Raw genomic sequence first — 26,312 nt, 5'->3', positions numbered from 1 at the left:
TACCTGTCTTGGGGTGGCATGTATGTTGGCATCACTGTGCTTCATGGAAGCGGAACTTAAAACCGACTCTTAAGACAGATGGCGGCTTAATAGCACTTTATATTTGCAATATGATGTGCTAGTGACTGTAAAGCGTTGTTGTTTAAGACGTTATTTAAAAGAGGTGCATTTTGAGGCTGGTTTGCCCGTATTAAGAATTTACTTAGATATCAGTTATATGAATTAATGGATTTGCCTATTTAATTGCAGATCGTGCGCATGGAAAGGAGTTTTGCCAACAGTTTGAGGATTCGTGTGTAAAAATTGAAGACTTTGTAAACAGTCTCAAGAAGGACATAGTTGATCGCAAATCTATGGTAGAGATGTGTGAACAAAGTGAACTTTTCTATGATGAACAGTTCCGAGAGGCCAGAATAGTTGCACATGTAAGATGAGATTGCTTCTAAAGCTGAAAAATGCAATAACTTTTATTAGTAGGAATCCATTACAAATAAGTAAACTTGAGTCTTAAATTGTTGCATTGTCCATGTTTTGTCAACAGATGTAACATTTGACAACTGTTAGAATACTGACTTCATTTTTTTAAATTTTTTATTTGGCAGTCATAAGGTGTTGCTTATTTTGTTATGATGTCCATCTCTGTAAGTCTATCTGTCAGTTATTTCTTTTATTTTTGCACAATAACTTGAGTTCTCCACCACCTACTGTTATCAAACTAAGTGAATGACTTGCAATTGGGCCATGAAAGAAGCAGTTTTGAGGTAAAAAGGTCACTATTTGGGTGCAAAAGGTCAAAGGTCAAATATTAAAGTCGGTGCAACTGAAAGAAGAAAAATGTTTTCTGCTAAATGACATTTGCTATATATCTCAGACCTTGTCAGAATTTATGAATGGCTTGCACATGGGGTAAGGAAGAAGTCTATTGAATTTGGGGTCAAATGTCAGGGTCATTGACTGAAAGAAGTAAAATGGTTTTTGCATAATAACTTTAGTTTTTGACCAATTACCTTGATCAAAGGTTGTCATTGGCTTGCACAAAAGATATATATGAGGCCTATAGGTTTGGGTTTAAAGGTCAGGGTCTGGGTAAGTTCGATATTAAAATAATGGTTTCTGCACAGTAAGTTTTGTTCAGGGTTACATTCCATGACTAAAGGTCCCCAGAGTCAACCATGCCCTGCTATTGCCTACAAAAAGGATCATTTAACACAGTCTGTGTTCCCGTTCAGGGAACTTTTGTTTCCCTTTGGGCCATAACAGTTTCAACCGATGCTATGCCATTATAAATTGGAAATAAATTGGTGTTACAGCAGTTTGATTTAGGATTCTTCTACATACCGAACAGAGAGCTTGCCTTTTTGTATAATCATAAAGTTTTTTACTTGTCCCTTGTTTTGATGGTACATTTTCCTACAAACTGCACAATGTTTGGAATAGGTGCATGAATGAAATATAGGACCTTTGAAACAAAATGTGAGCAAAATAATCCTGATAGATAACTGATTAATTAGTCTTGGGCTGTCAAAGAGATGACAGGTTGTAAACCCCTATTTTTTACTTTTGTATTTATTCCTAAATACATATCCTGAATTTAAGCATTTTGCACATGCATACCTGTACTTGCCAACATTCTTATTTTGTATTTCAGGCATATAAGAACTTTGGGTCAAGGATTGCTAATGTAAAGAAGAAAGTCGATGACTTAAAAAAGACACTACCCTCAGCCCCTAGTCCTGTTCCCTCCCCAACAGTTGATGCCCCCTCCCCAGGGAACACACCACCACTTGAGACCATGGACAACACAGAGTCAGTTGACATGGATTTGGATGATGAAGAGGGAGATCAACCAAGAATTGTTGGTAAGCTTACAGAACATCAGCAAATTGATGCACATTTTAAAAATATTTGCTTTTGGCAACTGTTTAAATTTTAAGTTAATCTTGAAACTAAAACTCCATAAGACCCATAAACTTAGAAACCAAATGCACTTAAATGAGGAACTTCAACACTGCATGCTGATGGGGACTTCAGGTGGTCTTTGGTGCTTGCCTTCACAGATTACTCACACGTCTCACCTGTCTCCGTATGAGTTGGAGTCTTGGCTCAAACAGCATAGGCGTATGAGAAAACTTCCCTCTAGCTTCTCATGGATAGGATGTTCTTCCCAGGGTCATCCCAAGTTATTTCTTCCCAAAATATACTTGCCGGCATGTAGAGCCTGTCATTTGCGGATAAAGAGTATTAAACCACACAAAACCAAAACCAAACCCTCTATGTTGATGTTTCATATTTAGCTGGGTTTGGAGTTTTCTCTTCCATTATTATCTTTGCAAATTTTACCAACCTCTACAAACAATAATGTCACTCCAAAAGCCTACTTTGTTTAATTGCTTGACCTGCCAGTTAAGAGCTGTTACATTCTGTAATAACTTGCATAAAAAGATGTCTGGCCCAGGCCAGGAAATGATACAACTCTTGAGCTAAGTGTGGGCTTGAGGTTTGTGATCAGCCAATCACAAAGAGCTTTACTTTTATATCATCATGCTTGATTGGCTGATAGTGTCACTTAAGCTTAGACTTGAGCTCTAAAGTTTTATTATGTTCTGGCCAGTGTTTATAAATATCCAAAGTGCAGCTGTAAGTTATCATCCTCAGTCACTTCACGGCTAACTTATTGTGGATTACAAGATACATCAAGAATCCTGAAGATGTTTTGTGCTTATGCTGGATATGTTGAGGGGGCATCTAGTGTTTTCCATGTCTCTCCGTCCTGTCTTGTTCCATCCTGCTCATTGTGTTTCTCTAAAGATGCATTGCCCAATCATAATATGTCTGGACCACATCCAGTATGGCTTGGCAGCAACAGTAGAGTCTTCAAATTATATTTAGTTCCCCTTCCTCTTTGGTAACACTCCATTGGCCTAGTGGTTAGAGCATCCACCTCAGGTGCAGGAGGTTGCAGATTTGAGCCTTGGCCGAGTCATACCAAAGACTTATAATGTGGTACTAACAGCTGCCTCACTAGGCACTCAGCATTACGAGATTAGTGTTAGGACTGTTCATCCTGGTGTCAGGATAATTTGACTGGGTGGGACACGATTCTACATGTTGGTGGCATGATGCCCCAGTGCTAGACATCTCTGTATACTGCTACAATAGACATCCTAGTGTTACGTTAAAAATCCAAATCAAACACACAAACACCTTCCTCGTTTGCAAGAACCCCATTTGCTACAGACATTCTAAGAGACCCACTCAGAGCTGATGTACTGCAGTGAGAAATCAGTACTTTTCTCTCCACTGGTGTTGGATGGAATGAACGTTTCATCTTGGCAAATGAGATGACCTTAGCTGGCTTACATCAGGCAACCCACTACAAGACCATCTGCTAGTAATAACCATCTACATCACTGGTTCCCAACCCCTAGGTTGCAACTCAAATCAGGATTGCTAGTACATTCTGGATTGTTGCAGAGGTTGCCAGGATTTTTTTTAGGGTGGCAAAACTTACCACAATGTGGAAATGGGGTCATGAGGCTCAGAAAAACTCTTTTTTTTAGTTGGGAACCACAGATCTAAACAGATGTCAGCTCAGTGGGTTGGAGAGCCCAAGACCCTGTTTCCTAGAATTGAGTTGGAAAATCGCATGTTTCGGAGCCCATAACTTCAGTTTGGTACAACGCATAAAAGTCAATGTGGCTTGATAAATAGAAAAATATCTCAGGAGTAAATCAAGCCATATAGTATGGTTGTGTGCCTTTAAAGACGGAAATTGCAGAAAGAAATCGAGGGTCATGGGTGGAACCAAGTATTTGGAAGTTACGTACCTTCTCTCTTATATAGTATGATAGAGAGGGTCCTATTTCAGAACTGCTCATGGGGGTAATCTACAGTATTTTTGTCACTCTGTATGATTCTTTTCCTTAGGATTATTGTTCTTTTTTCTCAGCATCAAGCTTGCGTTGAGCACCTGTACGTTAAAGCATAGATGCTTAGCAGATGGGCTAACAAACTTAAATGTTAAATCGAGTTATACCTGCATAAAATCGATATGAAAATTATTTATTTTCTCAGAAATTGCGAGTATTAAAATCGTTATGTCTTTAATCTGCTGAAAGACGATGAAACTAATGCATTGATGAAATTTGAGCTGGTACAAGCGATTTTGATCGCTAGTTGCATGTGCACACAGAATCTCACAACCATCATTTTCGTATATTGTAGAAAAAAAATATTAAATGAAAGTCATATACTGGTTGTAACAAAAATACAAAAACCAAAAAGCACAAAATTCTCTATTTATTCCAGAGTTTTGTTATATCACGTGACTACCACGTTGACATGTGCTCTCTCATGCAGGGAGCATACGAAGCAGGGAACCATACTACACTACTTGATGACTCAGACTGGCAAAGTTTCTTGTAGTTGTTCTCAAAATAAATATGTTGAGAATTGTATGTTCTTTCTGGTTTTTACAAAGGGATCAGACTTTCTTTAATATAATTGAAATTTTGTACAATGACATTAAAAAGGAGTTTGTTGTTGATATCAGGTGACTATTGGACTTCCGATGTTGTTGTTTGAGAGTTGTGAAGTCATGTGACTATTAACGCAAATGGCGAGTACCCAGTCAGGTTTCATCTTTGCCGAGTTTTGTATAGTCTGTCAGTGGATGAAAGACATAACAAATATAATATTTGCCATTTTTGAGAAAATAAATAATTTTCCTATCTATTTCATGCAGACAATAGTCAATATAACATAGTTTAAATTTACTAGGCCCACTGGTAAGCTATCTTACGGTGGCGGCAATTCGAAAATTTTGTATATATAATTGCTCTGAACCCACACTCCATCCTAAATGTCCAAATGTGATAAAATGGGGTTGGAATATCCAGAGGAAACCTGGATTAGAAAAATCTTGAATCTCTGAGCTGAACTTTGGTGCAGAACTATTACACAGTGACATGTAGCTTGAAGCATTGGTTTATGATCTTAAATAGAATGCAGGAGAAATGGGAAATTGTCGTACCTTTTATTATATATTAAGAAACGATAAGAGCCCATGTATCAATACAGGTTTTGTTGCTGGTTTATTGAACTACAAGAAGACAAGTTGATTTTACAGAAAATTCAGTCCTTGTTTATACAGCAATATATAATTTTGAAGGTCTTTGTCAAAATTTAAATAAACGCTTTTGTAAATGTCTTTAAATGATGGAATTTTTAACCAAATCGTCTTAAGGAGTTTAGGTTGGTTGAAAAATATTATTTGAGATTTTATTGGCACATATAAATTCAGGGTTAAACTTTTTTCGTTACAAGAAAAGATTCTGATACTTTGAATTTTTTTTCTTCATACTGTGATAGGAAATGTTTAATTTGTATAACATGCACATATATTGCTCTAGAATTCTTTAGAATTAAAGGTTTGAAAGGAAACAAAATAATTTATGCTCATTATGTTGTTTCCACGTAGCAACATAATGCAGGTCAGCAAAGTAAAGTTAGGATTTGTATTCTGTACATTGAAATGGCTTTAAATGCCAATTTATAGGAATATAGTCAGATTTGTTTTGTGTGTCTTAATTTTTGGTTTTGTACATGCTCATCTTTTCTGATATATATGTTTTCGAGAATCTTGAAAGAGAAACATCTTCAGATTTGGAAAATGCATGTTTTTTTTATCCAAAATGTTCTTTTATTCCATTCAGTAATGGTCATAAGTTAACCTTGAAAAAGTTAATTTCATCCTGGAAAAGACTGGGAAATTTATATTTAGAAAAGCGTGGGAACCATGATAACAGGAGACCTTATATGACAAGAGTGTCCTCATTCTATCTGACAACTTGACTGTCATCAACTACATAAAGAGGCGGGGGAAATCAAGTCCCCAGACCTCTGCATTCTTCTTGGTGATTGTCTTAGTTGCTTTAATTATCAACAAATTGGTCCCCAAGTCCAACACATCCCATCCATGGTTCACTTTCCTGATGGAATCAGTCAATTCATACTGAATGGTCTGGTCCATTCAGCCCACAGTCTTAAACCAAATCTGCACTTACTGTAGTTGACTAAGGTAGACTTGTTTATGACAAAGTGCTATGCCAGGCTCATGATCTGCATCTTTAAGATACCCTTTACATGGACTGAACAATCTCAAGGCATATGCCAATGCCTCAAGTACTCAGAATCTTGCAGAAAGTGATGGAAAGTGTGAAAGGTCAGTATTAAATGACCATCTGAATCTAGTGGCCAAGATTCCCAGAAAAATCATGGCATTGCCTCACCTACTCAGACAACCACGAATGCAGGGTTTCCACCTAGATCCAGAATTGCTGAACTTTGCATATATGGATCATATCAAGTAAGCTTACAGAAAGAAACTCTTGTCAGTACAAGTGGTGCAAGGCTCACCACTCTGATAGGTTACAAAGACAAAATAAATTTTCTTCCAGTGGTGTGAGAGGGAGCCCTGAGTGGTCTAAAGCACTCACCGTTCTGTATCACTGCCATCTCACCTCTGTCTATGTGGGTTCGAGTCTCAGGCTCGGCTAATGTGGGTATGTGAGAAAGCGTGCCAGTAGTTTCTCGTGGGTCGGTGGTTCTTCCCGGGGTTTTCCTGGGTTCTTCCTCCACCAGTTATCCTGGCCACCATGTATAGCCTATCTTGTGCTGAAAAATGGCGTTAAACCCTACAACAGCAAGAACAACAACAAGAACCAGTGGTGTGAGCAACAAATTTGTCATCCCTTTAAAAGCCTCAGTACCGCAAATAGCAATTTATCCAATTAAAGTTCCAGAATATCAGACCTTTTAGACTGTTGGGAAGTATCAAGATGAAAGACCTGATGTTTTTTTGTGAATGCCAAATGACTATTTTGCATGATAGTTATTGACAAGGTAATTGACCTGTCAGCATTGAGCATATTTAGACCAGAAGAAAAATGTAAACAAGACCTGCTGACTTGGATGCTGGACACATTTGGCTCTGAATAGTGTAATAATTGTGACAGAGAAACAGAAAAGTTGGTTTAATGATTTTTTGAGGAACCCAAAACAAGGATTATTGTCTACCAGACTTATTTGATAACATCTGCTCAAACCCTCTTTTGTTTAAGGGATTTATTGTACAGAAAAGACCATAATTTGATGTTAAGAGGGCAGCCACATGACAGTAGTTTTATCACATGTCTAATAACTGAAGATACGGTTTTATTGTACAGAGTGTGTTGTTTAGCCAAAGCGAACACAAGTATTTCTAGTTTTAAATTGAAATGTACATTGAGAAACCAAGACTCTTAAATGTTTTATATCACACATTTAATTATGTGCAGATCTAAAGTGTTGAGGTAAATGTATGAATTGCATTGTTTGGAAAGGCATACAAATATAACAGCTGTGTATATTCAAGAAATGGAAATATTGGGGTCCAATGACCCCTATAAGGTAAAAAAATTAGGGTAATTTACAAACAAACACATTGCAAATACCATTGCCTGTTTTTTGTTTATTCTAAAAATTCAGACATGAAATTAATGCAGGCAATTGCGTGTCTTGAATTTATTAATTCCTACAGTAAATATTCGCTTTTCCTGCATTTTAAGCTTTGAATTATTCATTGTATGGGCGGACTACAGCATGGTTATCTGTAGTTTCCTTGTCCACTTAAAAACAGTCCACTGGTCAGTTCATGATTATTTTTGTTGACAAGGAAATTGTAGCAAACACTGTTGTTTTCTCACCTAGCAACAACCAATTTAAAGGATATAATGCTGGAAAAGTGAATATTTATTGCGGAAATAAATAAATCTATGTCCCGAGCACGTGTGATCATTATCAGCCTTTCTGGTCATGAGCCTACCTTACTGAGATTTAAATTCCTCATTCTCAAGTAACCATTCACCTCTATAAAGAATTTATTTTGGATATCTGAGTCTACATTTTTTCCCTCCCTGTACACTACTTTTGGAAATAAATGCATATTGTTTTTGCTGATGAATTAATCCTTAACCATGGATCATGTGCTCTCAAACAGTGCCCAAGCTAATCAAAATCAGTAACACATTTCTGTCAGCCAGTGAAATTGATTGTCTTATGCTTCTTTGGCAGTAAGTGCACTCGATTCAGTCAAAAATATTGAGCTTACATCTTAAATTTTCTTGGGCATTTATTTTTTCGGAAGCTTATGGGCTTGGTGGAGGGAACCTTCTTGCACCAAATATGACAACTGTCATTGGTGGAAGAATGCAGTCTGTAATCAACCATGCAAAAGACACCCTTTTCTCTTCATCCTTTGTCAGTGGATGTCTGAGTGTGGGTTCCATTTCTGCATCAATCAGAGCATGGTTATCTCCTGTTTACTAAATCATCAGTGTTAAATATTTGTAAGACATTAACCATTTCTAATAATTAATTAATGAAAATAATTCTGTTGAACAAAATGTTGGATATCCTAGTGGTCATGAGGAAAGTAAGAACAAAAAATTTCACATCAGTTCATATTCAGAGTTAGCATTTCAGTTGAAAATAGACTATTCTTCGGATTGTTCATTACTGATTTATGCATAATAGTGTCAGATATTGATTTATACATGAAGTGTAACTTTTTATTTTTTTTATCAGATGTCATATTCATTTGTAGTTGAACTGTAACTTTTGACATGCTTTCTGGAGTGTCAAGATTGCTGAGGAAATTTGCATTATCAAGGAATTTTGTGGACTTCAGAAAATAAAACTTGATGGTGTATGAAAATAGAATGGTTTTATATTCCAGCTGCCAACACAACAGGTGGAAGGGTGGCTTATACAACTACTGTAAAGTCCTTTCACCAGCCTATTCCCAGTATTATGGAGATCAAAATGCAACAACAACAACAACAACAACAACAACAAGGTAGATAACCTTGCAGGCGCTATGACACGAAATTATTTAATGTACAATGGATTGCACATTTACAGTTAATTTTGAGCGTCCATTGAGTATTATTGTTCATATAGATTTGTGCAAATCTTTCATTTTGACTCCTTACAAAATGTCTTTTCTCCACCCCCACCTGCTTTTAAATTGGTACTTGCTTATAAACATTTACCATTAGATAAATTTAGCCATTTGTCAGGAGGAGATAACTCAAGCATGCCCCTGCAAATAAAGAATGGAACTTGTTTTTCCAAACATTTGTGCATAAAGTTTTTAAGCTGTAAAAACACTGAGGTAAACAAAATTCACTAAATTATATACCTAGATAGCTCAGCTGGTCATAAAGCAGAAGAACCTATGTGATGGCCCTGTCTGTGGTTATTAGCACAAGTTTGTTATAAGTTACTATATATATATATATATATATATATATATATATATATATATATATATATATATATATATATATATATATATATATATATATATATATACATACATATATATATATATATATATATATATATATATATATATATATATATATATATACATACATATATATATATACATACATATATATATATATATATATATATATATATATATATATATATATATATATATATATATATATATATATATATATATATATATATATATATATATATATATATATATATATAGACACATCCACACCACACACACACGGTTAGTTGTTTGTCATAAGGTTGAGAAATCATAAAAAGTTTACCTCATGACCATTTTTCCATGTAATTCAAGGCTAAAATTAACACTAGAAATGCATCAATTGCTCATTTGTTTCACTAGTGCGAATTGCAGGCTGAGAGACAGTCAGTTCTGATTTTGCTAGTGTACAAGAAATGTTTCTAAGTTGAAAATTATAACACTAGTTAATTTCAAAGTGCTGATGGCATATGTAAATGAAATCCTTTAAGTATAACTTGAAATTCAACTTGCACTGGATTACCAGCTATGTGAAAATATTGTTTTATATTAGCTTTGTTAGTAACACAAGAAATGATTAACTCATTCAACCCCAAGACTTTTGTCATTTTTACCTGAATTGGGGATAGGAAACGCATTTTGGAGGTTAATTCTGAATACATCTAGATACATCTGTTTCCAAGAGTTTTTGCTGAGACTGATGGTTAGTTGTGCTGAAGATTTTGTTGTTCATTGGCTGTTTAGCTTGTACATGTGCAGATGGTTAAACGTTGGAGTTCTTTTTTTTTTGCTTGTTAGACCCATCATTTTCGACTCCTGGCCACTTCTTACTCCCAATCCCCAACTTATTCTATTTTTGCAAAGGTTTGCTTGTCTGTGTGCAGTTCAGACCAGTCTGCCGTTGATCATAGGTCAATAAGTATAAAATCTGGACACAAAATCTGATTATGACAATGGGTAAATGTTTGGTATGAACAAAATCTGGTCTCAAAAGATAGGTTTTCCCCTCTGCATTTTGTAATGCAAGTAGAAAGTCTAGATTATTTGGTATCATTGTAGAGCTACATCTGTCTGCTTTGTTGTAATACCACCCACTTTGGTGTATTTTAAATGACTTTGACGCTACAGAGCTCAAAATTAGGGTACAGCCTCATCACGCTTACCGGCGGGATTGGGGCTGAATTAAGATGAAGGTATTTTAATATGAACACAAAAAGAGGGGATTTTTAATTGATAATAACTGACTTCGCTATTGTAGCTTTCCATTTAAATCTTATTATCATTATGTTGGTATTTGTTACATCAGATCTTGATTTTGATTTGATAATTGTCCTGATTTCTGTGTTGTCCTAGATCATAATTATTGTTCATATTACCTCCATTTAGATTCCTAATGATGTTGTAAATAATTTTGTTGCTTAAAGTATGGATTGACTAGACTTCAGATTGTATAACAGAAAAATCCATTTTTAGATTTCATAGTGCTTACATATAACCTTGGATTTAAATCAGTCACATGTAGGTTTTATTTTCGTACTTTTCTAAATGACACTTTTAGGTTTATCTTTCACAGGTCTTACAACTTTTTAAACAATTACTTCCATGCGTATTGTAACCTTGGCTTTAAAAGCTATAACATTCACTTTATGATGCTATTGATATAGGACACTGCACTGTATTAAATTCCCATGACTATTCATGCATCATACAGGCATATGCAGACGATACATTTTGTTGGTTGAATGTTGCAGCAATGTTCCACCCACTGTGACAGTAACTTATTGACATGTCATCATGTTTTCCAGTCAGTTTACCTTTAGTTATATAAACCATCTGAACTTGCCTATAAGTTGAGTCAAATTGCAAACAACAAAGATCCTGATCTGCTGTAGCATAATGTGCCTGCAGAGCAGGGTCTATATTGTTTGTTCTACTGTTTATGCCTAACAAACTGCACAAACCCAGATCTCCCAGTGCATTATGTTATGACAGATCTGGGTCTGTGCAGTTTGCAGTTGGGCTCTTATTATAATTGAGTACATATGGTAGTTCTGATAGTGCCAGTGTATTTCATTAATTTTACCTCATGCAGTACAGACATGTCACTTAATATTTCCTCAACAAATAAGGGCACTTTTGTACCTGTCCTGAAATATTTAGCATATTATTGAAGAAAAGAAATAACAAACCAAATATTTTTACTTGAACTGAAATTATGTAAACATCAGACAGACAAAGTTCATTAACTTAAAATAATCAAGCCCATGTTCGGATGTAACACTGAAAAATTCAAATTTCACATATATTTTATAAACACAAAGCACTTGCAATTGATGGTGGTAATTCAAGTCAGTGTTTATGGTACTTTTCAGTCGAAAATGATGTGTAATATTAATGATTTGAATTGGAATTGTGTTATAACGAGGGACAGTATAATGGGGGAACTGTACTTTAAATTTGTTAACTCATGATGCCTTGATAAAGTCCATTTCTAAATACCATTCAAAAAGAACTTTTCCTTTAAAGTAAAGATGTTACTGTTATTATTATTCCGTAAAATTTTGTTTATTCATGTAATTTGGTTATTGCATTCATCATTACATTTATATCACTTTTGAAATCGATAGATGTCTACCTATATACCTGATTTACATTCTCAGAAGTGCATTGGAACTGTTTAGCATACATGATTTCCCTTGGAAATATCCCATATTATATTATGATATTATTTCCACAGTTTTTCTTAACTTAAAAAAATATTACCAAATCACATTAACATTTGAAGAATACTCTCTGCTACCTCAGAATCCAGCCCTTCCAGAAAGATGCCAAAATGCAATTCCACATGTAGATGGAGGAAAGTAACTCATTGCTGATTAACTCCCCATGTTCACACTTGTATCCAAGATGTATTCCGTTTAAACTTGAGCTTGCAACTGTGAACAGTACCTCCAGAAAATGATTATAACATTGCAATTTATATTTAAATTTGACCATAATTTTTATCTGTATAAGTCACAAGGTGTATACAAAATTTGTTGCTATTGTCTATGTGATAACAGTCAATAACACAAGTTTCCACCAATGTAATTGTATTGCGCTTTTAAATTTTGGTTTATTATGCTCTTCTTGGGTCATCTTAGGGCACATTCAAAATCTTTGAACATTTGGAGCTGTCCATAAAGCCGTCTGGCCCAGCTCCAACAATTGCGCCAGATCAGCATTCCCCAGCCAGACGTTACTCCATGCTGGATATAACTAGCATATCAAACAGGTTGAAGCTTTTTTATGATGATGTTATCATTGCCACACGGAATGCTGAACCTGTGTAACAGAGCAAACAGATGGAAGACTATACCTCAGTTGACAAGGGTGGTGGGGTTGTGACACAGATTTGCTTGAACATTCTGATAAAACACAGGGAGGATGGAATTTAGTTCTTAGGCAGCAATTGAAGAGATATACAGAGTTTTGCTTCTGTCAGAATGCCCTCCTTCACTGGCACTAATAAATATTGTATACGGTCAAGAGTTCAAGGGACATTGACAGTTATGATGAACATGTGTCCTTCAGACCTTTGCCAGAGATTGGAGAAATTACTGGAAATCGATCAGACAAAATTTCATGATGCCAGTAATTTGAGGGCCTACTTTTTGGCAAGTTATTTGCCTGCAACTTTCTAATCACACTGGTGCAAATCATGTACCAATGCTTGTCAGTCAGATGTACCTAACCTATGTAACAATATTACTGCTGTCAACATGTCTGCTTCACTGATATATAATGGACAAACAAGTTTTTAATGCCACAGCTAAGTTGACTAGGAACATCAGTTTGACTGCTTCCCTACTTTTACTGGTGTCTGTAGTGATCTTGCCAAGCTGAGAAGGCTGGAAGTGACAGTGTCTGAGAATCGGTATGCTGTAATGCCAATGTGGTTGACAAGGCTGCTCACCACATGATGTCAAATACAATAATATCCTCTTGTAACCTCAACTTGACAAGAAGAGATGCACTCCTATCATTGTCTCTTAAACCTCACCATATAGTAACCCTGCGCTTTCCCCCTTTAGCTTCCACTTCTGTTTGGGGGTCAAATTGAGGAGTTGAGAAAGCAGGTGGCAATAAAGTGGGTGATAGAGGTAGTCCTAAAACAGCAATCCCTGGATTTCTATTCCAGACTCTTTAAACCAGTGGAAAATTGAGACATGTCCTAGTCTTGAGCAGATTGAATCAGTTTATTACTGCCCCAAAGTTCAGCATGGTGACAGGAAAGGTCCATCAGTCTGTCTGTGCAACACAACAATTCTGCCATCAACCTCAAGCTCTCTGACTTGTATTTCCATATATTTATTCCCATGTTATCTAACAAATACCATTGTTTCAGTAATGCCGGGTAGTGTAACAATTCTGCGCCCTTCCATTTGGTTTCAGTCTCAGTCCTTGGGCCTTCACCAAGATGTTGGACTGCACAATATTGCATGTTAGGATATAATCCTCTGTAGTGACAGTGGCATACCTGGTTGAGATACAGCATACACATTTGGTAATTTCAGTTTTGGTTCACAACAAAAATAACGTTTACCTCATTTGAACTTTAGGTGGATTGTCAGTGTGGAGAAGTCAGATCTTGTCACATTTATTCATCCAGGTATGAACACAATCAGTCTGGTATGTCTTTCTTCCAAATCCATCAACAGTATCTTTCATGCATTAGAAAAGGCACCCTTTCAGAAACTCCTTTTGGCAAAGGGAGTTTCTTCAACTCTGCTTAAATATGGCAGCAGATCCTATTATACCTTGGCTGCTGTTATGTGCCTCCTCTGCAGATGTCCCATCTGGCACAGTGGCACCTGAGCACAGGTTGTTTAGATCATCAGATTATGATCTTGACCAAAATGAGACACTTCTGCTTTAGTGGCAAGAGAGGGAGTGTGGTAGCAGCAGGAATCCCTCCAGATGCCGGTTTATCGGGGTGAAGGCACGTTTGGTTCCAGACTTTGTGAAGATCAGTGGTAAGTGGGACACTGCAAGAGAAGACATCAGACCCATGGAAATGAAGTCTATTCTGATTGCCTTTAGAGATCACTCACTTCGTACCTCGGTGTATGTGGTTTCAAGTCTCAGCTCATCCATTGTGGGTATGTGAGAAAGCTTGCCTGTTGATTCACTGAGTCTATGCCATATGGGACTGACTGATGCAAGACCTATTTATGATAAGGTTGAACAACAAACTACCCATCTTCGTTGCTCCATTCCCAGACCCCTGAGGCATGGTCCATCAATGCTCATTCCATCAGCTGGGAGGGATATGGATATGTGTTCCCTCCATCAGTTCTAATGACAAGTCCAGAAAATGAGGGGCAGGGCCTGCACAATAGTTTTGATTGCCCTTTTCCGGTGGGACAGATCCTGGATCCATGACCAGTTTGATTGGGCATTGGACGTACCCAGGAAAATTGTAGCAGTCCCCCTGCTGTTCAGGTAGCCAAGGCTGCCATTATTTCATCCATGTATTGGGAAACTCCTACATGCCTAATTCTTTTCAGGGATGCAATGCCTGAATTAGAGTTTGGTTTGTCGATTGTGGAGGAGATCATGAAAGCTGGATATTCCTCCGCCATGAATGCATTCCAAGGGAAGGGACAGTGTTTCAGTAACTGGTTTTATATTAACCAAGTCACACTTCTCCCAGGCTTCATCATACAGTTGGCTAACTTCTTTATTTTTCTGTGGAAATTTTTAGTAAATTATCTTTTTCAAAAAAATATTTGCCTGACCATATCACTATCAATTCCTCGCACCCTTTCTACAAATGCTAGTATCCTGTTATAGGTTTTACAAAAGCTTAAATTGCTTACTTTTGGGATGCAGATGGCCACCTAGCAGGAACAACGGGAGTTAATCTAAAAGAACTCCACTAGGGGTTGCACAACTACTGGTACCTCATGGAAAAAGTAGGTACAAGGCTAAACTTTACTGGTACAGATGCTAATCAACCAGTCTCATTAATTCATGGTTTATCATTTGTATAAAGTAGGGAAAATTAATGTTGTAAACAAAACTTTTCAGAAATAAAATGAAACGAGTTTCTGACATATACAGGAACTGCATTGATAATTTACATCATGACAACATGACACAACATGAGAAGTGTTAACTCATTTCGTCACAGTTAGAAACTTAATCCACACACAACTAACAACTTTGGGTCCAAGTTCACTTATAAAGTAAATAGTTACGGTGTTTACATGCATGGCATAAAATGGTTAGTTTTAGTGGCTCAGTTTAAGTGCAAGCTTTCAGCTCCAGCACGGCTTACAAGATCACATGACTTGCAGTCATTCATGAATAGAAAGCATTAGAATCCAAACAATGCAGGTTCCTCTGTTTGTTATTAATGTGAATAAAAGATTGGATTAACATTGATGTTGCAGATAGAGGGGTGCTTTAATTTGTATTGCTATGCACACTGCAATAGCAATCCAGTACTATGTTTCAGTAATACGATAGCCTCGTGAACTCTGACTCTTACAGTAAGTTGTCTATTTTAATAGACCAGGGGGGCAGAATCCTTTTCTTATTTTGGTACTGTGTTGTTGCTGTCATTTACTGGTCAAAGTTGGCAGATATATTGGGGTTACAGTTATATGAAAAGAATAGGTCCACTTCTGATAGACTTTGATGTTGAGACAGTATATTTTAAAAACTTAATTCCTTTTTCAGTTTGTCAGTACATGAATACTGAGTCTCATTTTCCAGTACAGGAGTGAATTTATCAGTAGAAACTGGCATATACTGATGTAACTGAATCGCATTAGCAGAAACTAATCAGCAAATGATAATGTGATTGGGAAGTTTTTTGCAAAGAAACATAATTTTCTATTTAAACAAATTTCCCCCTGTCTGTGATCACTGCAGATTGGATATAGACCATTCTTAATGAGATCCTCATGAATATTAATGTATCGCGAAAACAAGGCTAAGCTAGGCAGATCGAGAAAAAATATGGCGTCCTACTGTACATCGAGTAATGATCTGAGCTGTTTGCCAGATATTTCTTTTGCATTCGTTGAGAATTTCATCACAGTTGTCTCCAAAATAAAAATATAAACCATGAGTTAGTTGCATAATTAGTGGTCCAAAAAAAAATCAAAAAATTATTTCAGCACAGGCCATTGAAATTATATCACTGTAGTAAAACAAAATGCCAGAATATGCAAGAAAAAAGGGGGAATTCTCTGAAATTAACTTACTACAATGGTAGAATTTCAGTGGCCTGTGATTTAAGTGTGCATTTTTCCTTATGTTTATACACATCAATAGGTTTTATCAACAGTTTCATTAACTATTATCCAGTCATATTCTTTCTCTCTCTCTCTCTCTCTCTCTCTCTCTCTCTCTCTCTCTCTCTCTCTCTCTCAATTTCATTGAACTTGTCCTCTCATCGTTTTCATTTTACTGGTGCTATCTCTTCTCTATCGTGGTCATTTTCATTCTACTGTTTCTTTTTATTTTTTCAACGAGATAATAAAGTTCAGTTTTTCTGCAATTACTACTCGTACATCAACTCATAATCGCTGATATTAATGCGCTGCATGGAGGTACACAGAGATTTTGATGACCCCTATTTGTGGAATGGGACTAGTTGTAACATTTTTACAAACCTTCCATTATAAAACACACATACATACACTCATTTGCTTCATCGACAGAACCTATTTTGCGTTTAGATTTCTATTTATTACATCATTCAGTTGCAAGAAAATATAAACACACCAACAATCATCCAGTTACTTATCTTAAAATTTGGCCCCTCATTACGACTTATTGATTGCAACAATCCATTTTCATCGAAACTCCATCTTCACTAATGGAATATGGTGGAAGCTTAAATCTATGTGTATTCTAGCATTGCCATTGCACAACAGAACACAACAATATTCGTCACGATTTGTTCCCTTGCCAGTATCAATTGTAGCAGCCATGGTTGCAAGGTAAAATGAAGCTGGTGCCTCGCTTAGCCTCGTTTTGGATTCGTTGACCCAGGGTCACATGAATACATGAATACATTCTGAGAATGGTCTGTTGGTCTTGATTACTTGGGCAGGATTTAATTTTGATAACCCCTGCAAGTGTGTGCTAGAGAGAGAGACAGACAGACAGACAATACACAGTGGGGCATTGAAAACACATTTTTCTTTTTCAAAATCAAATTTTAAATCACACTAGGTCAGATGACAATTATGCTTGAACTTTATTAATATTAGATGTCGCCTGAAGCAGATATATTTTAGTATTTTTGGGGTGTTTAAACCCACGTTCAAGATGCACTTATTTTCGTTGAATTTTGCGCAGTCTGTTACAACTTAAAGGTATTAAACTAAGTAACAGAAAGGTGCTTAAATCAACAGATTTTGTAAAATTCAAAGAATACAAAGTGAAAATTTAAAAACTTATAGTATTATAAATTAATTCCCAAATAGTCCTAAAAGCACTATCAGAAGTACAAATGTATAGATTTCCAATTGAATTCCAGTTGTGTTCCAAAATAAATCTGAATATTCAATGTGCTGATGTGCCTGTAGTCACAAATATGCCAGTGACCTGGAATGTGGTGATGTGCTAAGTCTTTTGATGTATCACTGTAATATAATCCAAAATGACCTTGACTGAATTCTCTGTACAGTATGACCCTGCTATAGCATGCTCCGTTATAACACGAATTTGGATATAAAACAGTTGCAGCGTGGCTCCTGAAATTTTATATACATGTATTTTTCTTGCACACACAGATTCTTTCTTAAAAGTATGAAAAAAACTAAAAAGTTTATTATCATTTTGGCGAAGAGATCGCACATGAATAATACAAGACAATTGTGGCGTGGCTCCTGAAATTTTATGTATTTTTCTCGTACATAAAAAAAAATTCTTCTTAAAAGTATGAAAAATAAAGTGTAAAAAGTTTATTCTAGGATCGTATAGGGCTTCGCTAATGTCGCAAACTGCAATTTTATTTTCCTTATTGGCAGCAAAATAAACCATCTGGTGATTTTTTATTTTATTTGCGACATTGTTGGCTGTTTAAACTTCTATATACAACCATTGGTTTGGAGTGGAGAAATTCAGAGGCTTTATGAAAGGAAGCCACAAACTTGATATAAAATGCACTGAAATTTATCTGTTGTTACATAAACAATTTCTTTGTCCATATTGACAAACCATCTTAACAGTGCATTGTTATATCATAATCCACTTATGTTGACATCGAGTATGAATACTGTATGTTGTGAGATATCCTCTTTTTTTTGTTGCTGACATTTCTTGTAGCAGGGATCAAACGGATTAGACATTATCTCGTAATCTATCTTTTGTCAGATTTTTGGCTGCTCGCTAATAATTAATATATTTACATAGACTGACATTTGTGTGTGGATGGTAAGTAAAATTCCTCTTCTTTCCACTCAGAATTAAATCCTTATTTTCTGTACTAATCCTTGTCATCAGACCAAAACACCTCTGTTGACTCTTTGTTAAATTTCTAGCGCATGAGTGAAAGGCAGCATCACACCACTACCACAAATGTTAAAAAAAAAAAAAAAAAAAAAATCCTATTGGTCTATTCAATAGGCAGGGAGGAACTGTAACTACAGTTGACCAAACGACAGCCAATTCCTTTTTAAAAATATACTCAGATAAAATAGTTTGCTGGAACTTCACAGAAAACATAACCTTTGAAGCATCAACTTCTATGAAAACATACTAAGCAAATGGAGAAAAAAAATCAGTCTTAATCATGCAATACAATTATTTGATGTTGCTGCCACAATAAGAAAGAGGCATTTGTTTGGTTCTCCAAAGCTGGCCTTTAGCGGCGACTTCAATAACGCATGCACCTTTCATCAAAGAAAGCCAACTACAATCTTCTATAAAAACAAAGAACTTTTCTTCAAAGAAGTCAGTACCAGACTTAAATAAAAGCAATGAAATCTGATGGATTTTTTCATTTTCCAGTGTAACTGGAACACATTTACTGTGCAGTGAAAGTTTCCTTTTTGCAGGGAAAACGTTTGTGCTTATGAATGCTACCAATGGCGGCTTAAAACACAAACTAACTTTTACCAACTTGGGACATACTGAAAAGTAAATGTGCTTCATCATTGGTTACATGATTGTGCTATGTTTATCCACTAAATTCAGACCTATATGACCTTTGACAAAATTATTGAATATTTTGTATCTGTGTGTGCATTTTTTTTCAAATGGAATTACTTGTATTGTGGATTCAATGTATGTGATGAGATTCGCAGGTGAGTACATGGTATTGAGACTCTATTCATGTGTACTTCAGGAAAAGAGTATTAGGCACTACATAAATGTGTATTAGTCTCAGATATATGTATAAGACAGGAAGAGAGAATCAGGCACTACATAAATGTGTATTAGTCTCAGATATATGTGTAAGACCAAGGATGAGAGATTATTAGACACTACATAAATGTATATTAGTCTCATATGTATGTAAGACAAATGAAGAGAGTATTTGGCACTACATAAATATGTGTTAGTCTCATATATGTTTGAAAGACAAAGGAAGGGATAGTATTAGGCACTACATAAATGTGTATTAGTCTCAGATATGTGTGTAAGACCAAGGAAGAGAGAGTATCATGCACTATGTAAATGTGTACAAGTCTCAGATATATGTGGAAGACAAAGAGAGAGAGGGAGAGAGAGAGTATTGGGCACTACATAAATGTATATTAGTCTCATATACTTGCAGATGAGCAGAGAGAATTGGGCACTATACAAATGTGTATTTGTGTAAGAGAGAGAGATTGAGAGAGAGTATTCCTAACACTTTATATCATTAGTTTGATATTTTGTATTTTCAGTTATTTTTCAAAGTATTTTGGTTTTTTTTTATTTTTATTTTAAATTTATCACAAAATGTCATTCTAAACTTGTAGAGGATTAATGCTTATACCCGAACAGATAACCTAGCGCAATAGTAACCCTCAGTACAGTTCTTGACCATTGATTTCATTGAATAAAGTAAAAAGGTAACATTCTTTGAAGTGTCATTAATGTGCTATCCACTGCTCATGATGTAAAATTCTTGGGCTGCATTGTTTAAACTGAATTGGGAAAGGACATGAATTTCTGACATTTGCAAAAACTACAAAAAACAGTATTGCTTAGAAGCAGATTAACTTTTTCTAAAGACAGAATACATGGCTCTTCTGTATTTTTAAAAATTAATATCAAAATACATAATTGACATAACATCAATTAATTATTCAGTGGTATCTGATTGTAAATCAGACACCTCAGTCTTTCCATGGATGGTCTTCATGCATTGACTCTCAGATGTTAATTAGTAATGTTTACCAGAGCCCTTTACTGTGGAATTGCACAGTGCATGCCTGCCAAGTCGCATTGGTTATTTGTAGGTACTTACACGTGAACTACTGAGTGAGTGTGAAGGGGGATTAACTTCCCAATGAGACATGCAGAGAAATGAGAAGAAAAAAATGTGAGCTTTATTATAGTTAGGAATGAGGAAAATTTTTGTTATTATGTAAGAATTTTTACCTTATGGTGGGATTTCTTATATGTCAGCAAATGTATAACAACTAATACAGAAATAGAAGCAGAAAAAAATAATAGAACATCTGTGCAGATGTTGTCTTGAAAAGACGCATGGAAAAAAATTCTACATCTTTAAAAAGACATTACAACTTTTAAGCATGCAACAAACAGACATGATTTTTCTCCATTTTAAAGCAGAATTCCGCTTCTCTCCAGATTTGAATCAGATTTTTCTTGATATACTCCATTTTTTATATCATCTCTGATCAGGTTTTTAAAAACGGTCTGTCTAGTCCCATTCCGCAATGACCCTTGAAAATTTTTTGTTCCATATATTAGTTAGCACACGACTCGAGTAGAGAGTATTCAGATTGGTCAAAGGTTTAAATTCATCCAATGAATCTTTGTTCAATGGAAACTGATGGCATTGGAAAGAAGAAGCATGCTTGCAAAACATGGCATCCTGAGTTGTTGAGAGAGAGCATGACACAAAAAATTTAGATAAAGGTTTAAAAAACATACAGAAATAGGAATGGCTGGAGCAAAAAGTTGACAGAAATTTAGTTGGTCAGTTTATAAGAAAACTGAACGCTAGAGGACTGGCATTTTGTGACCTCTGCAAGAATGATCTGAATTTTGGTAATCACGGTTTTAAGAGTTTGGAACAGCATCTACAAAAGAAGCTGCATATGGAAAAATTGAAGCTCAGAAGGCACATGGAAAAAGTGCAGTTAATTAGAAGAAAGATTTCTTGCATGAGAGAACAGATGTAGCTCTCTGTCAAAATATGCTCACTGAATGTTGCCAATACAAGCACCAGCTTGAAAGGAGAAAGGCTCTCATTGAGAAGGAAAATAAATGATTGCACATTGAGCCAAAAATGTCAGTGGTGACAAAAAGGAAGGCTAAAGAAATGGGTGTATATTTTACATATTTCTTATGAAAAGAGAGAAGTATAATATATTTGCTGCAAAAATTGAGAAATTATTGTGACTTAATTACGATGTGAACATTGACATGCACATGAAATAACTTAAGCATCAATAGTGAGTGTGGATTTTTAACGTAGCATTAACAATTTTTCAATCATATTGCTACGATGTCTGCAGTGTGACAGTTTATGTAGTGAAGTCTAGCACTGGGGCATCATGCCTCAGACATATAGCATGATATTCCACCCAGTCACATTATCCTGACACGAGGCCGACCAGTCCTAACACTAACCTCTTAATGCTGAGCACCAAGCGAGGCAGCTGTTAGTACCATTTTTATAACTCTGTTATGACTTGGCCGGAGATTGAATCCATGACCTCCTGCATCCGAGCAGATGCTCTAACTACTAGGCCACTGGAGTGGTCTCAGCATCAATAGTATTGGAGAACAAATTAATGTGACTATAAATATTGTGAAATTATTGAAGTAAAGTTGAAAAATTTTGGTAAGTTTATTAGTTTTTCAAATGATTATTTTGATTTATTTTATGGTCATAAGTTGCACCAGGAGCAATTTTTATGAGTGTAAAATGCGTTTTTGGCTGGACCTCAGGATTTGGGGGAGCTGCCCCTCAAGACTCTTTTTTTTATGGAAGACCAAAATCATGTCTGAACAAAGTAGTGGTTGTTAATTGGAACCATTATTATAAATGAAAATTATTACTTGATTTGAAAATGACACCATACTGTTATTAAGTACAGTATAGACATGTAATAACATGGCATTATCATATTAGCAAACTGGCATATTAGTATCTGTAGAAGAAATAAAGAAATGATAGCAAAGTCTGTACTATATATGTTCACTTTGATAAAGAACTCTGCAGGTATGTGATATGCCATACATATTCTTGGATGATTTTCTCATTTCTTAGTTTCAGAATGTCATTATTTTTCATCCAAAACCAACAAGTGGAAAAATATGATCAACAGCAACTCACAAAAATATTGTCGCACAATGATTAGCAGAGTGAAACACAAGTATCACCACCTTACCTTAATGATTTTCCTTGTCACACAAGGATTAGCAAAGTGAGACACATATATCACCACCTTACCTTAATGATCTTCCTTGTCACACAAGGATTAGCAAAGTGAGACACAAGTATTTCTTATTTGTTTGTTGCTAATATTGACAGCAGCTGCACTGGCTTTCATCAGTGTTCATATTTTTTGTGAAGATAATTAAAAAGTATTTTAAAGTCATATATACAGTGATAGTACATCATACTACATTTGTCAGCTAACTTAGGTCATATACTGCAGTCTTTTTTATTGGTGTAACATTATTTTCACAGTCATTTCAGTTTATTTTCTTTGTTTTGCCTTAGAAGACAAATGAAGGACTCCTTACTATGGTCTCTTGATTTCGTTCATAAACCCTAGTGTAAATGTCACTAAAGGATTCTCATGAGATGAAGTCAGTCACCTTTTTGTATTTTCTTTCGGCAGCGGCCCCAGCTTACTCGCCAACAGCTGTTGATGGGAACAGGGAGAAGTCTGCCAGTCCTGAAAGGGAGAAAAGTCGACATGACTACAGGAGGCACTCTTCTTCATCCTCTTCCTCACCTCCATCATCAGGTATCACAAAAAAATTATAATTTTCATTTTTTTCCCCCCAGCATTTTTATTTTTTTATAATTCAAGTGTTTTACATCAACTGTTCAGCAGACTGTGACTCTGTTCTTACAGTGGCCTGGTTGGCATGTGCGTTTCATTGGAGAAAGCTTGAGAGCAAGGAGAAACCATTCGCTCATATGTCATGAGATCTCCACCAAACAAGAGTCTGGTAAACAACCAAGTTTTTCTTACAATGCCAGAATGTGGCTTTCCCATATATGAAGAAAATATTTCTTTGGATGAAGAAATGATTCATCCATTATCGTCCAAATGATATGAGATAATATTTTATGTACTCATGGACAGGATATTTGGTCGATTGAAACATGGTCACTGAATTTACATCTGTTTACAAAGTGCTTAAGTTTATGAACAGTTTACCTTGGATAAGTACTTTTGGACACCTTTACACATTTCAGTGGAAGCACATTTCAGTGTCTAAATTCAATTCCTATACAACAGACTCGATGAGAGAAAGGGTTAAGCATTCTGTTTTATTATGGCTTTAAAGATTGTGACAAATTATGCATATTAAAATTTTTGAGATTGGGAGAGATGTCTTCATACTTTTCACTTGTATGAAGTTTTGCCAAAGTGCATTATACAGGGTTCCCACGCTACTGGGAAATCGGGAAAAAGTCGGGAGAAATGATAATTTTTTTCCCAATCGGGAAAAGTCCTTGAATTTTGCAAATATTGACCAAAGTCGGGAAAAACATGGGAATTTTCCTCCTCAACTTAACATCCGAAACAATTACACAGTTGAGTTGTAACTGAACTGATCATGAGTTAAATTTATTGGGTTCTAGCGAGAATATTAGGAGGTTGTAGTGATGATCATTTGGGTGCTTTCCATAAATATATTTGTTGAGACAATCCAAATGCTCAGTGGATTAGATTTGTCTGGTAGACTTTTTTGTGTCACAAACAGTTCGATACCCGTATCTTTTTATATGGAAGGTATGAAAACCAGTCTAGAATCACAAGAGGCAAATATGGTGGCCTTAAAGCATAGCCGCTTTGCGGATTGGCTAGCCAAATTAAACGTTAAATCGAGTTATACCTGCATAAAATCAATATCAAAATTATTTATTTTCTCAGAAATTGTGAGCATTAAATCCTTATGCCTTTAATCTGCTGAAAGACAATAAAACTAATGCATTGATGAAATTTGAGCTGGTACTAGCGATTTCGATTGCTAGTCGCACAAGCACACAGAATCGCAGAACCGTCATTTTCAAATATTGTAGAAAAAAATTAAATGAAAGTCGTATACTGGTTGTGATAAAAATACAAAAATGAAAGAGCACAAAATTCTCTATATTTATTCTGAGACCAACTTCCAGAGTTTTGTTGTATCGCGTGACTACCAGGTTGACATGTGCTTTCTCATGCACGGAGCATGCGAAGCAGGGATCCAGACAACTCTGCTTGATGAATCAGATTGGCCAAGTTTCTTGTAGTTGTTCTCGAAATAAATATGTCGAGAACTATATGTTCTTTCTGGTTTTTACAAAAGTTACCAGCCTTTCATTTAATATCATTGAAATTTTGTACAATGACATTAAAAAGAAGTTTGTTGTTGATATCACATGACTATTGGACGTCCGATGTCATTGTGTGAGAGTTGTGAAACCATGTGACTATTACCACATTTGGCGAGTACCAGGTCAAGTTTCATCTAATCCAAGTTTTGTCTAGTCTGTCAGCGGATTAAAGACATAAAGACTATAATACTTGTCATTTTTGAGAAAATTTTCCTATAGATTTCATGCAGCTATAAGTCAATATAATATAGTTTAAGTTTGATAGATCTGCTGGTAAGCTATCTTATGGTGGCGGCAGATTCCAATTTTTTTAAATATGTAATTGCTCTGAACCCACACTCCATCATAAATGACCAAATGTGTAAAATGGGGTTGGAATATTTGGAGGAAACTCGAATTAGAAAATTTCGACTCTCTGAGCTGAACTTTGGTGCAAAACTATTACACAGTGATATGTACCTTGAAGCATTGGTTTTTGGATCTTAAAAAGAGCGCAGGAGAAATGGGAAATTGTCGTCCCTTTTATTATATATCAAGAAACGATAAGAGTCCATGTATCAATATAGGTTTTGGGACTGGTTTATTGAACTACAAGAAGACAATTTGATTTTAAAGAAATTTCTGTCCTTGTTTATACAACAATATATAATTTTGAAGATCTTTTGTCAAACTTTAAATCAATCTTTTTGTAAATGTTTTTAAATGATGGAATTTTTTAACCATATGGTCTTAAGGAGTTTATGTTGGTTGAAAGATCTTGTTTGAGATTTTATTGGCACACTTAAATTCAGGGTTAAACTCTTTTCGTTACAAGATAAGATTTTAATACTTTGCATTTATTGATTTTTTTTTCATACTGTGATAGGAAATGTTTACTTTGTATAACATACAAATATATTGCTCTAGAATTCTTTAGAATTAAAGGTTTGAAAGGAAACAAAATAATTTATGCTCATTATGTTGTTTCCACGTAGCAACATACTGCATGTCAGCAAAGTAAATCTAGGATTTGTATTCTGTTCATTGAAATGGCTTTAAATGCCAATATATAAGAATATAGTCAGATTTTTTTCGTGTGACTCATTTTGTGTTGTTGTACATTATTATCTTTTCCGACATGTTTTGGAGAGTCTTGAAAGAGAAACATCTTCAGATTTGGAAAATAAATGTTTT

General features: G+C 35.5%; 1 protein-coding gene across 2 annotated transcripts in view; it reads left to right on the top strand.

Annotated features, from left to right (window-relative positions):
* LOC149801799 (uncharacterized) overlaps positions 1 to 26,312 on the top strand; it is a 66,527-nt gene that overhangs the window by 27,135 nt on the left and 13,080 nt on the right. The window contains exons 6-9 of one of the 2 annotated variants that reach the window (XM_089956144.1): positions 250 to 425; positions 1,649 to 1,859; positions 8,777 to 8,896; positions 23,425 to 23,553. In XM_089956144.1, the coding sequence (XP_089812270.1) occupies positions 250 to 425; positions 1,649 to 1,859; positions 8,777 to 8,896; positions 23,425 to 23,553 (636 nt within the window). The remainder of the gene's footprint in view (positions 1 to 249; positions 426 to 1,648; positions 1,860 to 8,776; positions 8,897 to 23,424; positions 23,554 to 26,312) is intronic. The other variant, XM_089956145.1, reaches the window with a different exon arrangement.

The sequence above is a fragment of the Sinohyriopsis cumingii genome, chromosome 4 (genome assembly GCF_028554795.1).
Source record: "Sinohyriopsis cumingii isolate HCF-2022 chromosome 4, ASM2855479v2, whole genome shotgun sequence".
Lineage (NCBI taxonomy): Eukaryota > Metazoa > Mollusca > Bivalvia > Unionida > Unionidae > Sinohyriopsis > Sinohyriopsis cumingii.
The sequence above is the reverse complement of the archived record's forward strand: the minus strand, read 5'-3'. Positions and strand labels throughout refer to the sequence as shown.